Source organism: Nerophis lumbriciformis, linkage group LG01 (assembly GCF_033978685.3).
Source record: "Nerophis lumbriciformis linkage group LG01, RoL_Nlum_v2.1, whole genome shotgun sequence".
Lineage (NCBI taxonomy): Eukaryota > Metazoa > Chordata > Actinopteri > Syngnathiformes > Syngnathidae > Nerophis > Nerophis lumbriciformis.
In genome coordinates this window covers 13231761-13248074 of record NC_084548.2, presented here as the reverse complement: position 1 = coordinate 13248074, position 16314 = coordinate 13231761, and the positions used below count along the sequence as shown (strand labels likewise).

At 41.8% G+C, this 16314-nt stretch overlaps 1 protein-coding gene across 2 annotated transcripts in view; it reads left to right on the top strand.

Annotated features, from left to right (window-relative positions):
• mib2 (MIB E3 ubiquitin protein ligase 2) overlaps window positions 1-16314 on the top strand; it is a 138813-nt gene that overhangs the window by 95041 nt on the left and 27458 nt on the right. For both annotated transcript variants that reach the window (XM_061975259.1, XM_061975250.1), the window contains exons 10-12: window positions 253-386; window positions 10619-10767; window positions 11090-11246. In XM_061975259.1, coding sequence (XP_061831243.1) covers window positions 253-386; window positions 10619-10767; window positions 11090-11246 — 440 coding nt within the window. The remainder of the gene's footprint in view (window positions 1-252; window positions 387-10618; window positions 10768-11089; window positions 11247-16314) is intronic.

The window sequence follows — 16314 nt, the reverse complement described above, 5'->3', positions numbered from 1 at the left end:
ATGTCGTCATCTTGCAGGTTTCCTTTTTGTCCTGATGAAAACTAATTTTGTGCATGTTTTGCCTCAGTTGTGTTGTACCTGTGTGCATGTTATCACTGCATGGTGGATTGTAATTGACAATGCTAATAACCGCTCTTTCTTTGAGCTGCTGTTTAGGCCTCTGAATGACCACATTTTCGCAAGCATACTGTCAAGATTGCACTTTTAAACTCAACGAATCCTTCGTCTTCTTCCTTTTCTGTCACTGCTCAGGTACAGTCATCTCTGTGCTAGAGAAACTGCTGTCTCAGTCTGCAGAGCAGGACAATCCCAGCCGGCTGGTCATTGAGGCAGCACACGGCAGTGCCAATAAAGTGCGGGAGTTCCTGCAAAAGTATCCTGACAAGGTGAGTGCAGTACTTTTACTTTTCTGCTGCAGTGCAAGTAGGGCTAGAGCTATCGATTATTTTTGTAATCAAGTAGGCTCTCGATTGGTTTGTTCAATTAATCGAGTAGTCGGACAAAATCAGTGGCGGGCCGTGCGTTTCTCACCTAGGCCTTCAGTGATGTCCTACTTAGTTCGACGGAAACGCTTTAAGGACACCCTAAAGGCCAGTCTCAAGGGCTGTGGTCTGGACCCAGAGACCTAGGAAGCCTATGCCCAATATCGTTCCAACTGGCGCTCTGCAGTCTGGGATGGTGTAGCAGACTTCGAGGAAAAACGTATCCATGAAGCCGAACAGAAGCGACAGCTCCGCAAGACCAGAGACAGTTCCTCCCTCTCTCTAGCCACCTCCTAGCCATAACCTGCCCTCACTGCAGCCGGTCATTCCGTGCAAGGATTGGCCTCATCAGCCATCTTCGCACACACAAGTCACCTGGTCATCTTTGAAAACGAAGGACGAACATATACCGTATTTTTCGGACTATAAGTCGAGGTTTTTTTCATAGTTTGGCCGTGGGTGCGACGTATACTCCGGAGCGACTTATGTGTGAAATTATTAACATCCATCCATCCATCCATCTTCTTCCGCTTATCCGAGGTCGGGTCGCGGGGGCAGCAGCCTAAGCAGGGAAGCCCAGACTTCCCTCTCCCCAGCCACTTCGTCCAGCTCCTCCCGGGGGATCCCGAGGCGTTCCCAGGCCAGCCGGGAGACATAGTCTTCCCAACGTGTCATGGGTCTTCCCCGTGGCCTCCTACCGGTCAGACGTGCCCTAAACACCTCCCGAGGGAGGCGATCGGGTGGCATCCTGACCAGATGCCCGAACCACCTCATCTGGCTCCTCTCGATGTGGAGGAGCAGCGGCTTTACTTTGAGCTCCCCCTGGATGACAGAGCTTCTCACCCTATCTCTAAGGGAGAGCCCCGCCACCCGGCGGAGGAAACTAATTTCGGCCGCTTGTACCCGTGATCTTGTCCTTTCGGTCATAACCCAAAGCTCATGACCATAGGTGAGGATGGGAACGTAGATCGACCGGTAAATTGAGAGCTTTGCCTTCCGGCTCAGCTCCTTCTTCACCACAACGGATCGATACAGCGTCCGCGTTACTGTAGATGCCGCACCGATCCGCCTGCCGATCTCACGATCCACTCTTCCCTCACTCGTGAACAAGACTCCGAGGTACTTGAACTCCTCCACTTGGGGCAGGGTCTCCTCCCCAACCCGGAGATGGCGCTCCACCCTTTTCCGGGCGAGAACCATGGACTCAGACTTGGAGGTGCTGATTCTCATCCCAGTCGCTTCACACTCAGCTGCGAACCGATCCAGCGAGAGCTGAAGATCCTGGCCAGATGAAGCCATCAGGAACACATCATCTGCAAAAAGCAGAGACCTAATCCTGCAGCCACCAAACCGGATCCCCTCAACGCCTTGACTGCGCCTAGAAATTCTGTCCATAAAAGTTATGAACAGAATCGGTGACAAAGGGCAGCCTTGGCGGACTCCAACCCTCACTGGAAACGTGTCCGACTTACTGTGTACTGGAGAGGAGGCTACGCCGGATAGTCGAACCTCGGATTCAGGAGGAACAGTGGGGTTTTCGTCCTGGTCGTGGAACTGCGGACCAGCTCTATACTCTCGGCAGGGTCCTTGAGGGTGCATGGGAGTTTGCCCAACATGTGCTTTGTGGACTTGGAGAAGGCATTCGACCGTGTCCCTCGGGAAGTCCTGTGGGGAGTGCTCAGAGAGTATGGGGTATCGGACTGTCTGATTTTGGCAGTCCGCTCCCTGTATGATTAGTGCCAGAGCTTGGTCCGCAATGCCGGCAGTAAGTCGGACAAGGAGAAAAAAAAAAAAAAGTAAAGGGGGAAAAAAAAAAAAGAAATTTTTTTTTTACATATTACCGTAAAATATCAAATAATATTATTTATCTCATTCCCGTGAGCGACGAAGAAAATGTCCACAATCGTCACACACACGTCAGCAATCGTCACTCCCACGCTAACCAATAAGAATTCGGCGGGGGCGGGTCATGGCAGAAGTGCATTGTGGGTTTTGGAATGCTAACTGCTATATGCTATACGCTACTGCCGGAGCTATTAAAATAGATCACAGCAACATTGGCGGTAACTTATAAAAACTGAGAAGGACTGAACTAAAATGGCACCGAAAAGGAAATCATATACTGCAGATTACAAGCTGGACGTAGTGAAATATGCACCAGAAAACGGCGATCGAGCAGCAGATAGAATGGACGCTAGCGGTGCATACCAGGAGCAACACCGAGGAGGAAGATTTCATCGGATTTAGCGATCGGGAGTGACAGATTGTTTGGTAAACGTTTAGCATGTTCTATATGTTATAGTTATTTGAATGACTCTTGCCATGATGTGTTGCGTTAACATACCAGGCACGTTCTCAGTTGGTTATTTATGCCTCATATAACGTACACTTATTCAGCCTGTTGTTCACTATTCTTTATTTATTTTAAATTGCCTTTCTAATGTCTATTCTTGGTGTTGGATTTTATCAAATAAATTTCCCCCAAAAATGCGACTTACACTCCAGTGCGACATATATATGTTTTTTTCTTCTTTATTGTGCATTTTCGGCCGGTGCGACTTATACTCCAGAGCGACTTATACTCCGAAAAATACGGTACTTGTCCGAGATCACCTCTCAAAATACAGTAATTTATGTCACCACTTGGACACGGCTGGAGATACTATACAGAAACACACTTGCACGCTACTGGGCATTGAATCGCCTCAACAGTATTTTTCGGCGCATTTAACATTCAATAAACCCGCTTCAGCGATTAAAACATATCTTACGTGGTACTGTCAAAATTAAAAGAATTGTATAAAACAAATGAAACTTGTAAACATTAAGAAATAAAATATTTGTACTCACAATTTGTAGCACCCATCCGACGCCATATAAGCCAGTGGTACCGTAGTAGTCGGTTGATTCGTGTGAAAGTGGCGGGCAAACCATTTCGCCGCCGGTGTTGTGCCAAAATGTGATTGCCTGCCAAAAAAGTATTTCCTTCGCGGGAGTGTGCACTGCTTGCTAAACCTGCATTGCTTGGCTTCGTCTGTCCACAGCGGATTACTAGGTGTAAGACAAACACTTTATCTTCGTGGTTATTGTACCGGTAAGTTTTCTGTGGCTTTCTATGGCTCATATGGTTCCGGTGCCACTTCCTGTTTTCGCAACTTGTGATTGGATACTCACTTGGGGGTCCCAAATGAGCATCCAATCACAAGGCCAGCTAGAAGGCCTTACTGACAACTCGTGATCTGATTGGATATCGCAATTGTCTATCACCTCTATGTGTTCGTTCACTTACAGTGCAAAGACGCCTGCATTGTTGATTCTGAAGGCTCCGGGCAGATTTTGTACAGCATGGCAACATAAGCTAGCTGAATTCTGATTGGATACAAACTCTAAACTAAAAACAACAGCAATGCAAGGAGCATAGGCCCTGACGGCACACCACTGGATAAAACACACTTCATACCCTCAAAATGTACTTTAGTGCAAGGGATGTTCTATTCTTACATTGGTACTCTTACACATTCCGGATTTAAACATTTTTTTTATTTTCAACAAGTTCTTATAGTCCACTGGTGGTTGCCATCAGGTGTGCTCCAAGCTCCAGCCTTCCTCCGACAACTAGCACGAGAGGGAGCGAGAGAACAGAGCCAGGAAAAGCAGACTAGAAGTGTGGGAATGTAACAATTTTCGCTAGAGATGTCCGATTATTATCGGCCGATAAATGCGTTAAAATGTAATATCGGAAATTATCGGTATCGGTTCTTTTATTATCGGTATCGTGTTTTTTATTTTTTTTTTATTTTTTTTTTTAAATTAAATACACAAGATACACTTACAATTAGTGCACTAACCCAAAAAACCTCCCTCCCCCATTTACACTCATTCACACAAAAGGGTTGTTTCTTTCTGTTATTAATATTCTGGTTCCTACATTATATATCAATATATATCAATACAGTCTGCAAGGGATACAGTCCGTAAGCACACATGATTGTGCGTGCTGCTGGTCCACTAATAGTACTACCGGTAACCTTTAACAGTTAATTTTACTAATTTTCATTAATTACTAGTTTCTATGTAACTGTTTTTATATTGTTTTACTTTATTTTTTATTCAAGAAAATGTTTTTAATTTATTTCTTATTTTATTTTATAAATTTTTTTTTAAAGAACCTTATCATCACCATACCTGGTTGTCCAAATTAGGCATAATAATGTGTTAATTCTACGACTGTATATATTGGTTGATATCGGTATCGGTTGATATCGGTATCGGTAAATAAAGAGTTGGACAATATCGGAATATCGGATATAGGCAAAAAGCCATTATCGGACATCCCTAATTTTCACGCATAAAAATGACTAAATAAAGTAAAAATATCCTACTACAGTAATATCGACTACGAGAGGAGACCAAACCTGATGGGCTTAGCCTCAGCAAGCATTACTATATTGGATTAAAGAAGAGTAAAGGTGACTAAAGGGTGTTGCTTCATATATACAGTAGGATTGAGAAACATATTTAGAATGTCGTAAACAGTTTTTCTATGCTCTAGCTATAAAAATATTAGAGTTATAATTAATGATTCCTGCTTCGCTGAAATTCATTTATCACGCTAATAACAGTTAGCGCGATAACTCATGTTCATGTCCGGAACCAATTAACAGAGATAAATGAGTGACGACTTTATAATGCAAACATGGGTTGTTTCTTGGGATGGGCCTTGAGGACCGGTTCCAAAGTGGCACTGGTGCCAACGGAAGCAGTACGTACCCAGACCAAAAAAAGTGCTACTTGAATGCAGTCTTAGCAATCTGCAACAAATGCTTGGCGATGATATTGTATAAGTAACGTCTTGCAAGTAATTTAGCGTCCCGACAGAAGCACACAGAGTCCAACGTTCTTCTTAAACTTATTACTGCCCTTAAAATGCTAACAGCAGTCCTCTTTACACTGCTAACAGTGCTAGGCTACCTAGTAGTCGTAACAGCGACAACATCACAGCACTTCCTTAGTATGCACCAATGACAATCATAGCTTGCAAGGTATCATTCATGAACGCCCGGAATTATGAGTATCAATATTACAAAAGTCTATTTTGACACATTCTTTATGTTCTGTATTGCTGCAGTAGTTATAACAATGAATTTGGATTTTAATTATTGTTTTAATGTATGACTTATTTATCGTTTAATGTATATCGTTGAAGTATTTCGATTACTAGTCTGTTCAAATTGAATGTCACAAAAGTCCACAAGATTAAAAAGGGTTTTGCATTGTTTTCCCCTTGTATATTATAGTATTACTATACTATATTTTGTTTCAAAAGTAAAAAATAACATTTCGAAATTAAGGAAAATATCAGTATAAAAATTGTTATATTTAAAGGGGAACATTATCACCAGACCTATGTAAGCGTCAATATATACCTTGATGTTGCAGAAAAAAGACCATATATTTTTTTAACCGATTTCCGAACTCTAAATGGGTGAATTTTGGCGAATTAAACGCCTTTCTATTATTCGCTCTCGGAGCGATGACGTCACAACGTGACGTCACATCGGGAAGCAATCCGCCATTTTCTCACTTTCGTCGGTGTGTTGTCGGAGGGTGTAACAACACGAACAGGGACGGATTCAAGTTGCACCAGTGGCCCAAAGATGCGAAAGTGGCAAGAAATTGGACGAAATTTGTTCAAAATACGAGGGTGTGGGGAAAGCCGACGAAATGGTCAGTCGTTTGTTCCGCACACTTTACCGACGAAAGCTATGCTACGACAGAGATGGCAAAAATGTGTGGATATCCTGCGACACTCAAAGCAGATGCATTTCCAACGATAAAGACCCTAGCTTCCCTGGCCTGCTGACATCAACTCCAAAACTGGACAGATCAGCTTTCAGGAAAAGAGAGCGGATGAGGGTATGTCTACAGAATATATTAATTGATGAAAACTTTATTCATTACTCGCGGTTTTACGTAAATTATTATACATAAACTGTGTTTACCAATAATTTAGCTTAAAAACATTTATTTTTTTCAATCATTCGAGTACATTCAGGTAGTCTTGTGTAATGCAGTATTTTGTGTCTATTTAGGTATGGTTAACCTGAGTGCTGAAATCGTGGAAAAATATATGTTCTTAGCGCGCCTGAAATGGGCTGTCTGCACTCTCAAAGTGCATGTTGTTGCCAAATGTATTTCATATGCTGTAAACCTAGTTCATAGTTGTTAGTTTCCTTTAATGCCAAACAAACACATACCAATCGTTGGTTAGAAGGCGATCGCCGAATTCGTTCTCGCTTTCTCCCGTGTCACTGGCTGTCGTGTCGTTTTCGTCGGTTTCGCTTGCATACGGTTCAAACCGATATGGCTCAATAGCTTCAGTTTCTTCTTCAATTTCGTTTTCGCTACCTGCCTCCACACTACAACCATCCATTTCAATACATGCGTAATCTGTTGAATCGCTTAAGCCGCTGAAATCTGAGTCTGAATCCGAGCTAATGTCGCTATAACTTGCTGTTCTATCCGCCATGTTTGTTTGTATTGGCATCACTGTGTGACGTCACAGGAAAATGGACGGGTGTATATAACGATGGTTAAAATCAGGCACTTTGAAGCTTTTTTAGGGATATTGCGTGATGGGTAAAATTTTGAAAAAAACTTCGAAAAATAAAATAAGCCACTGGGAACTGATTTTTAATGGTTTTAACCCTTCTGAAATTGTGATAATGTTCCCCTTTAACAATTTATATTTAACATCTCACTCTGCATACAGCTAAAGGATAAAGGACATTTTACGTCTCAATTCACTCAGAGAATTCTTGACAGTGTGAAAACTCTAAGTTAAAGCGGAACCACCCACACACACCTTGACCCCACATCACCCTTATGATTCACACGGAGGGCAGGGAGACCGTGACTCACTTGTGACCTCAATAACTCCCGAGGTGTTAATGAGTCCACAGGGGGTGAGAATGCCTCGGACTTCCCACTCATCACTTTGAAATGTAGAATTATTTCACATGATAGATGACAATGCAGTCTCACGAGAAGACATTTAGCACTCTATTACTACTGTGTTATTATTAATGCGTGACTTGATTGTCCGTATGCACATGTGGAAAATCTTGCTGCAGCACTCCATGATGCTGTCATTTGTCACTTTGTCACTTTGTCACTGTACACATGTACAATGAGATTAAAAGCAGCTCGCTACTGTAATAACTCATTTAAAAATAATGTAATAAAACCCAAATAGTTATCATCAATTGTTTTTCATTTTTTTTAAAGTGTTTTCAAGTAACTACAAACCCCGTTTCCATATGAGTTGGGAAATTGTGTTAGATGTAAATATAAAGGGAATACAATGATTTGCAAATCATTTTCAACCCATATTCAGTTGAATATGCTACAAAGACAACATATTTGATATTCAAACTGATAAACTTTTTTTTTTTTTGCAAACAATCATTAACTTTAGAATTTGATGCCAGCAACACGTGACAAAGAAGTTGGGAAAGGTGGCAATAAATACTGATAAAGTTGAGGAATGCTCATCAAACACTTATTTGGAACATCCCACAGGTGTGCAGGCTAATTGGGAACAGGTGGGTGCCATAACTGGGTATAAAAACAGCTTCCCAAAAAATGCTCAGTCTTTCACAAGAAAGGATGGGGCGAGGTACATCCCTTTGTCCAACATCTACGGTCCATAATATCATCAAAGGTTCAGAGGTTCTTTTTTTTTTTTACAAAAATTATTTTTAGTGCAAACAAGCCTCAAATTCAGCCCTTCAGCCCTTTGAGACATTTGTGATTAATGGCTATATAAGTAAACTTTGATTGATTATTGATTGATTGAAATTAAAAATGTTTAAAAAGTATAAAAATCGTTTCACAAAAATAGAAAAATACCCCGTCTTCCGCCCGAATGCAGCTGAGATAGGCTCCTTCCTGCGACCCCGTACGGGACAAGCGGTAGGAAATGGATGGATGGATGGAAAAATAGAAAAAGTATGAAAATATTTTGTAATGGACTCAAATTAAAATTCTGCTTAGTGACCCAATTTAGCCAGGGGTGGCCCTAAAAACACTATACAGTTAGCATCACAATATGTTTTTATAAATTATAGTATAAACTATTCGAGAACGAAACAGTCTTTTAGCTTGCTGGACAGGAGCTGGCGGCTACTTATCTGGAGACATTAATCTTTCTTTCTCTTCTCTTTCTTTTTTTTTGTTTGAGAAAAAAGCAATACAATATTTTTTAGCACTATGTATATAGAGTTCATAAATAAAGGCACATTTATATAATAAACATAATACAATTTAGAAAAATCACAATGAATGTGTTTCTGGCTCAACGATCAATCGATTAAATGGATAAATTTAGTTAGAAAAAAGCTTCAATTAATATTCTGTTGCTTCGATTATTCGCTGAATGAGTGTTATTAATACATATTCTAAAAATAGGCACAACTTGGCGACCTCAAATGTTATAATATAGTTTCGGCATGGCCACTGCCGTGAGAGATGGTGTGTACCATCATCTGAAGGGCTGAAATGCACACCTTAAAAATGCCTTTATATGTTGATGATGTGCATTTATTACAATAAAAGATAAAATGTTATGACCATCAGAAAAAGTGTTGTTTATTTTAAATATTATCCCGAAGATACGCATTGAGGCTATAAAGTGTGTTTTAGTACGTACAAATGTGCATGAAATCACTCCTACAGACATCACACATGGGACGGTCCAGTAAGTATAAACAGTTTTAATTATACTGTAAAACTTGCAAACATTGCTGAAGAATCCATATAAGTTGAAATGCTATGGACGGCTGGAAGACTGAACGGCACTCTACTTCCGGTTTGAAGCACTAAATCATGGGTGTCAGACTCTGGCCCGCGGGCCAAATTTGGCCCGCCGTGTAATTTCACTTGGCCCTTGAGGCGATATCAAATTAACACTAAAGCTGGCCCGCCGATCCTCCCGGGAGTCTTCCAAACGCCAGCCAGCCAAACGAGTGCTGGCCCAGTCACATAACATGTGCGGCTTCTGCACGCACAGACATTAAAATGCAACGCATACTTCATCAACAGCGATACAGGTTACACTGAGGGTAGCCGAATAAAAAACTTTAACATTGTTAGAAATATGCGCCACACTGTGAATCCATAACAAACCAGAACCATTTGCAGCACTAACTCTTCCGGGACGCTACAAGGTGTGTGTGTGTGGGGGGGGAGGATTGGTGGTAGCGGGGGTGTATATTGTAGCGTCCCGGAAGAGTTAGTGCTGCAAAGGATTCTGGGTATTTGTTCTGTTGTGTTTATGTTGTGTTACGGTGCGGATGTTCTCCCGAAATGTGTATGTCATTCTTGTTTGGTGTGGATTCACAGTGTGGCGTATATTTCTAACAGTGTTAAAGTTGTTTATACTGCCACCCTCAGTGTAACCTGTATCGCTGTTGATCAAGTATGCGTTGCATTCACTCACAGAAGCCGCACATATCTTGTGACTGGGTCTGAACAATGTTAGAATGGATGAAAAGCGGACATGACGATAGCTCGTTACGTACGTTAAAGGTTAATTTGTTCAACCTTGGCCCGCGGCTTTGTTCAGTTTTAAATTTTGGCCCACTCTGTATTTGAGTTTGACACCCCTGCACTAAATGGAAGGACACTGCAACACCTGCAGAGAGCGAACTCGTCCAAAAGATGGCGCCGTAGCACAAACAATAAAACACATTCTCAGTGTAATTGCTTGTTTTTTTTAAACTTTGTATTATGGTCATTAGCGAAGAAAAATCTACAAATAAGCCACACCGTTTTATAATTCGCAGGGTTCAAAGTGTATTTAAAAAGTAGCATTTTCCAGTTAGGAATTTACGGTAAGTAATACAACGACACTGCTATGATTTTGTGTCATAAAGGTACTAAAGGTAAATATGTATGATGGTCTTACATTTCTTCCTGCCGGAGATGATCACACCCCTTATTAGGATTACGTCTCACGCGTGTGAGCAACGTGGTTGCCATTCATGCTCAGATTATTCCCAGCCAGCCTAGATTCAGTTCATCCGAGCTCGCTTTCACTTCGAATGAATCTTCAACTGTGTTTTTGCTCCTGCCAGGTGGACATCAAGAACCAGGGCAAGACTGCACTGCAGGTGGCTGCACACCAAGGCCACATGGAGGTGGTGAAGGCCCTTCTTCAGGCCAACGGCTCCATCGAAGTCAAAGATGAAGATGGAGACACGGCGCTGCATTACACTGCCTTTGGGTGAGAACACAGCTGTTTCTTTATTGCCTTCAAAACAAACAGTAATACGATAATAGATAAGTAATAAATGCAACTGACACGAGCGTTCAGAGTGACAAGATAATCCACTCACAGATGAATTGTTGCCTAATGAGCCAGCTATATCCTCTAATCTGACTGACACATGCTCAGCTGCCTCCATCTCTTTGGAAGTAAACACTAGTTAAAAACTGGGCATTCGACAGGATACCTTAACTCTGGCTTCTCATCAGTAGTGTCTGCTTGGAAGTGCCAGTGATAAATATTGTGTTGATTCATTTCCTGTATCGCTTCTGTGATCCAGTAATCAGGCCGAGATTGCACGGCTGTTGTTGAGCAAAGGAGCAAACGTTAATCTCTTGAACAACTCCATGTGCACGTCACTCCACATCGCTGTCAACAAGGGCTTCACCGACGTAGTCCGCGTGCTCATCGAACATTCAGCTGACGTCAATCTCCAGGTAGGTGGACTTACTATTCCTTAATATTGCTGTTGATATTTCATACACAACCCTATGGAACTCCTATAAATACTACTAGCAGGCTGTCTTTTGAAGAATTCTGGCAATTACAGACATTAATGCTATTTGACAGTGACTTTTAAATCACTTATTATAGCGTTGGAGTGTTTCTCCTGAAGCATTTTAAAACTGTCTCACTTGCCCGAAGCTGTTCTCTTAACGGCGTCTCCTTCTGCTTGAGTAGTGTGGCTACTCAACTAAAAACATGCAATTGCCGTCTCCAGCGGTTTGTGTTTTCTACTCTCAACTCCGCACCAAAAACTGAACTTATTCCTACACAACTTTGTGGACGGGAGTGGTGTATGGGTCAAGGAAGATTAGAATCTGATTAAGAATCTGCACAAAGGTGTTGATGGTGCTTTGGCATCAATGCAATCGTCCATTGTCCAGAATTATAATGCCACTACTTATTTGAACCAAAAAGTAGCCTACTCACTAAGCAAAGATATGGTCAAATAAGCACAAATAAAAGGCACCACACTTTATTTTCTACTTTTATTCTTAATACAGTAGTACTTCAATTTACGAGAACATTGCGTTCCATGACCGAGCTCTTAACTCAAAACACTTGTATCTCAAATCAACCCAGCCTATTAAAATGAATTGAAATCAATTTAATCATTGCTGGGCCCTCCAGAACACAACAATTTTAACATACAAACCGCGTTTCCATATGAGTTGGGAAATTGTGTTAGATGTAAATATAAACGGAATACAATGATTTGCAAATAATTTTCAACCCATATTCAGTTGAATATGCTACCAAGACAACATATTTGATGTTCAAACTGATAAACATTTTTTTTTTTTTGCAAATAATCATTAACTTTAGAATTTGATGCCAGCAACACGTGACAAAGAAGTTGGTAAAGGTGGCAATAAATACTGATAAAGTTGAGGAATGCTCATCAAACACTTATTTGGAACATCCCACAGGTGTGCAGGCTAATTGGAAACAGGTGGGTGCCATGATTGGGTATAAAAACAGCTTCCCAAAAAATGCTCAGTCTTTCATAAGAAATAATGGGGCGAGGTACACAACTGTGTGAGCAAATAGTCAAAACAGTTTAAGAACAAAATTTCTCAAAGTGCAATTGCAAGAAATTTAGGGATTTCAACATCTACGGTCCATAATACCATCAAAAGGTTCAGAAAATCTGGAGAAATCACTCCACGTAAGCGGCATGGCCGGAAACCAACATTGAATGACTTCGATCCCTCAGACGGCACTGTATCAAAAACCGACATCAATCTCTAAAGGATATCACCACATGGGCTCAGGAACACTTCAGAAAACCACTGTCACTAAATACACTTAATCGCTACATCTTTAATTTTCTGTATTATCTCTGGGGTTTTTTTTAAGTCTGAAAATAGGTGCTCTGATATTTTAATGAATAAATCCTTCATGTAGTCACCATCTGTGAATGGTTTTCCACGCTTTATTATCTCCCGGGTGGCAACAAAACTAGCAGCAGTACTAGAGTTTGGAGATGCAATCCACTTCTTAAATTTATCTTAGCGCTCCTCTAATTTCGTCAGAAGTAAGGCAATCGCACTTTTTCTCTCACTCCCAACGGGGTACTCTGCTGCAAATGTAGCATGCCTTACCTGGAAATGTCTTTCCACATTACTCTTTTTGTTATTTGACAACTTCTCATTACAAAGCAAACATGCAGGCAATCCTTTCGCATTCGCAATGAAAGCAAATGATTCGGTCCAAGAACTGTTGAATCTTCAGAATCTGAAGTACTTTATTAATCCCCGAGGGGAAATTATCATAAATTGTTCTCCTCAGCTATATTTCTCTTTCTCCCTGTCGGATCCATGGCCCATCGCACACCAGCCGGTTTGTTTGCAACAGCTACCTGCCTGGCACCACGCCGAGCTGAAAGAAACGTGTCTCGCAGGATAGGACGCAATTATTTGTTGACAAAAATGTTGAAATTAATATTTATAATTAATATTAATTCTGCACATTGGAAAATGTTAAGAATTAGAGATGTCCGATAATATTATCGGCCTATCAATGCTTTAAAATGTAACATCGGAAATTATCGGTTTCAAAAAGTAAAATGTATGACTTTTTAAAACGCCGCTGTGTACACGGACGTAGGGAGAAGTACAGAGCGCCAATAAACCTTAAAGGCACTGCCTTTGCGTGCCGGCCCAATCACATAATATCTACGGCTTTTCTCACACACACGTGAAGGCAATCCATACTTGGTCAAGAGCCATACAGGTCACACTGAGGGTGGCCGTATAAACAACTTTAACACTGTTACAAATATGCGCCACCCTGTGAACCCACACCAAACAAGAATGACAAACACATTTCTGGAGAACATCCGCACCGTAACACAACATAAACACAACAGAACAAATACCCAGAACCCCTTGCAACACTAACTCTTCTGGGACGCTACAGTATACACCCCCCGCTACCCCCTCCCCGCGCCACCTCAACCCCGCCCCCCTCAACCTCCTCATGCTCTCTCAGGGACAGCATGTCCCAAATTCCAAGCTGCTGTTTTGAGGCATGTTAAAAAAAATAATGCACTTTGTGACTTCAATAATAAATATGGCAGTGCCATGTTGGCATTTTTCTCCATAACTTGAGTTGATTTAGTTTGGAAAACCTTGTTACATTGTTTAATGCATCCAGTGGGGCATCACAACAAAATTAGGCATAATAATGTGTTAATTCCATGACTGTATGTATCGGTATCGGTTGATATCGGAATCGGTAATTAAGAGTTGGACAATATCGGAATATCGGATATCGGCAAAAAAGCCATTATCGGACATCTCTATTAAGAATATTTGTGTCATGTTTGCCCTCTTACAGAAACTATATTGAAAAATGTTCCATTTTCATACATGTTTGAAAAAGCTCCATGGACCCACTAGGGCGGCGCTAAAGAGCCTTATGATAAGCGACTTGTTTTTATAGGTTGCGTGTTTCTCTCGTTACATCTGGCAATACTGTCTCAGTTGTGTAACAGTAGGAACTGGGATATTGCTCTTTATGTTCCACACGAACGTATATGAGTGACCACCCGGAGAAGCCAGTTGACACAAAGCGATATGTATGTATGTGTACCAAAAGTAATGCTCGACTGTCCAGTTTGTTGAGTCAGGACGAGACGGAACAAACTGAAACACGTCAAACACAGCATCGTCATCATCTCAATATGGGCAGCGTGGCTCAGTTGTTAGAGCGGCCGTGCCAGCAACTTGAAGGTTCCAGGTTCGATTCCCGCCTCCGCCATCCTAGTCACTGCCATTTTAGTCACTGCCGTTGTGTCCTTGGGCGAGAGCCACCCACACTGGTTTAAATGTCACTTAAAGGCCTACTGAAATGCGATTTTCTTATTTAAACGGGGATAGCAAGTCCATTCTATGTGTCATACTTGATCATTTCGCGATATTGCCATATTTTTGCTGAAAGGATTTAGTAGAGAACATCAACAATAAAGTTTGCAACTTTTGGTCGCTGATTAAAAAAGCCTTGCCTGTACCGGAAGTAACAGACGATATGCGCGTGACGTCACAGGTTGTGGAGCTCCTCACATCTGCACATTGTTTACAATCATGGCCACCAGCAGCGAGAGCGATTCGGACCGAGAAAGCGACAATTTCTCCATTAATTTGAGCGAGGATGAAAGATTTGTGGATGAGGAAAGTGAGAGTGAAGGACGAGAGGGCAGTTGGAGCGATTCAGATAGGGAAGATGCTGTGAGAGGCAGGTGGGACCTGATATTCAGCTGTTAATGACTAAAACAGTAAATAAACACAAGACATATATATACTCTATTAGCCACAACACAACCAGGCTTATATTTAATATGCCACAAATTAATCCCGCATAACAAACACCTCCCCCCTCCCGTCCATATAACTCGCCAATACAACTCAAACACCTGCACAACACACTCAATCCCACAGCCCAAAGTACCGTTCACCTCCCCAAAGTTCATACAGTACATATATTTCCCCAAAGTCCCCAAAGTTACGTACGTGACATGCACATAGCGGCACGCACGTACGGGCAAGCGATCAAATGTTTGGAAGCCGCAGCTGCATGCGTACTCACGGTATCGCGTCTGCGCATCCAACTCAAAGTCCTCCTGGTAAGAGTCTCTGTTGTCCCAGTTCTCCACAGGCCAATGGTAAAGCTTGACTGTCATCTTTCGGGAATGTAAACAATGAAACACCGGCTGTGTTATCCGGCACAACAGTCAGGGGGTGCATTCTACGGCGGGGGTGCGTTATCCGGCACAACACCTGCCGCAATACACCGCTTCCCACCTACAGCTTTCTTCTTTGCTGTCTCCATTGTTCATTGAACAAATTGCAAAAGATTCACCAACACAGATGTCCAGAATACTGTGGAATTTTGCGATGAAAACAGACGACTTAATAGCTGGCCACCATGCTGTCCCAAAATGTCCTCTACAATCCGTGACGTCACGCGCAGGCGTCATCATACCGAGACGTTTTCAGCAGGATATTTCGCGCGAAATTTAAAATTGCACTTTAGTAAGCTAACCCGGCCGTATTGGCATGTGTTGCAATGTTACGATTTCATCATTGATGTATAAACTATCAGACTGCGTAGTCGGTAGTAGTGGGTTTCAGTAGGCCTTTAAAGATGAAGATAATGGGTTTCACTGTGCAAAGCGCTTTGAGTCATTCGAGAAAAAGCGCTATATAAATATAATTCACTTCACAATATTTTTATGGATAAATGTTCGTCGTTTGGACAATGCTGGCTGCAGCTTGTGTCAAGCGGACTGACGTTACAGCGGGGCTTGGCTCGCATAGTCGGCTGCTAACAGGTAGGACATGTTTTTAATGGTTTGTTTCTCTGATTTAGACCTCCACTTACTCTACTTCGCATGATCTGTTTTATTTCCAATGGTTGGAGGGCAGGATTGTATCAATTTCTGAGCTTTATTGCTCAAAATAATTTGTTGCTTGTGTAAATGAAGCAGGAACAGCAACA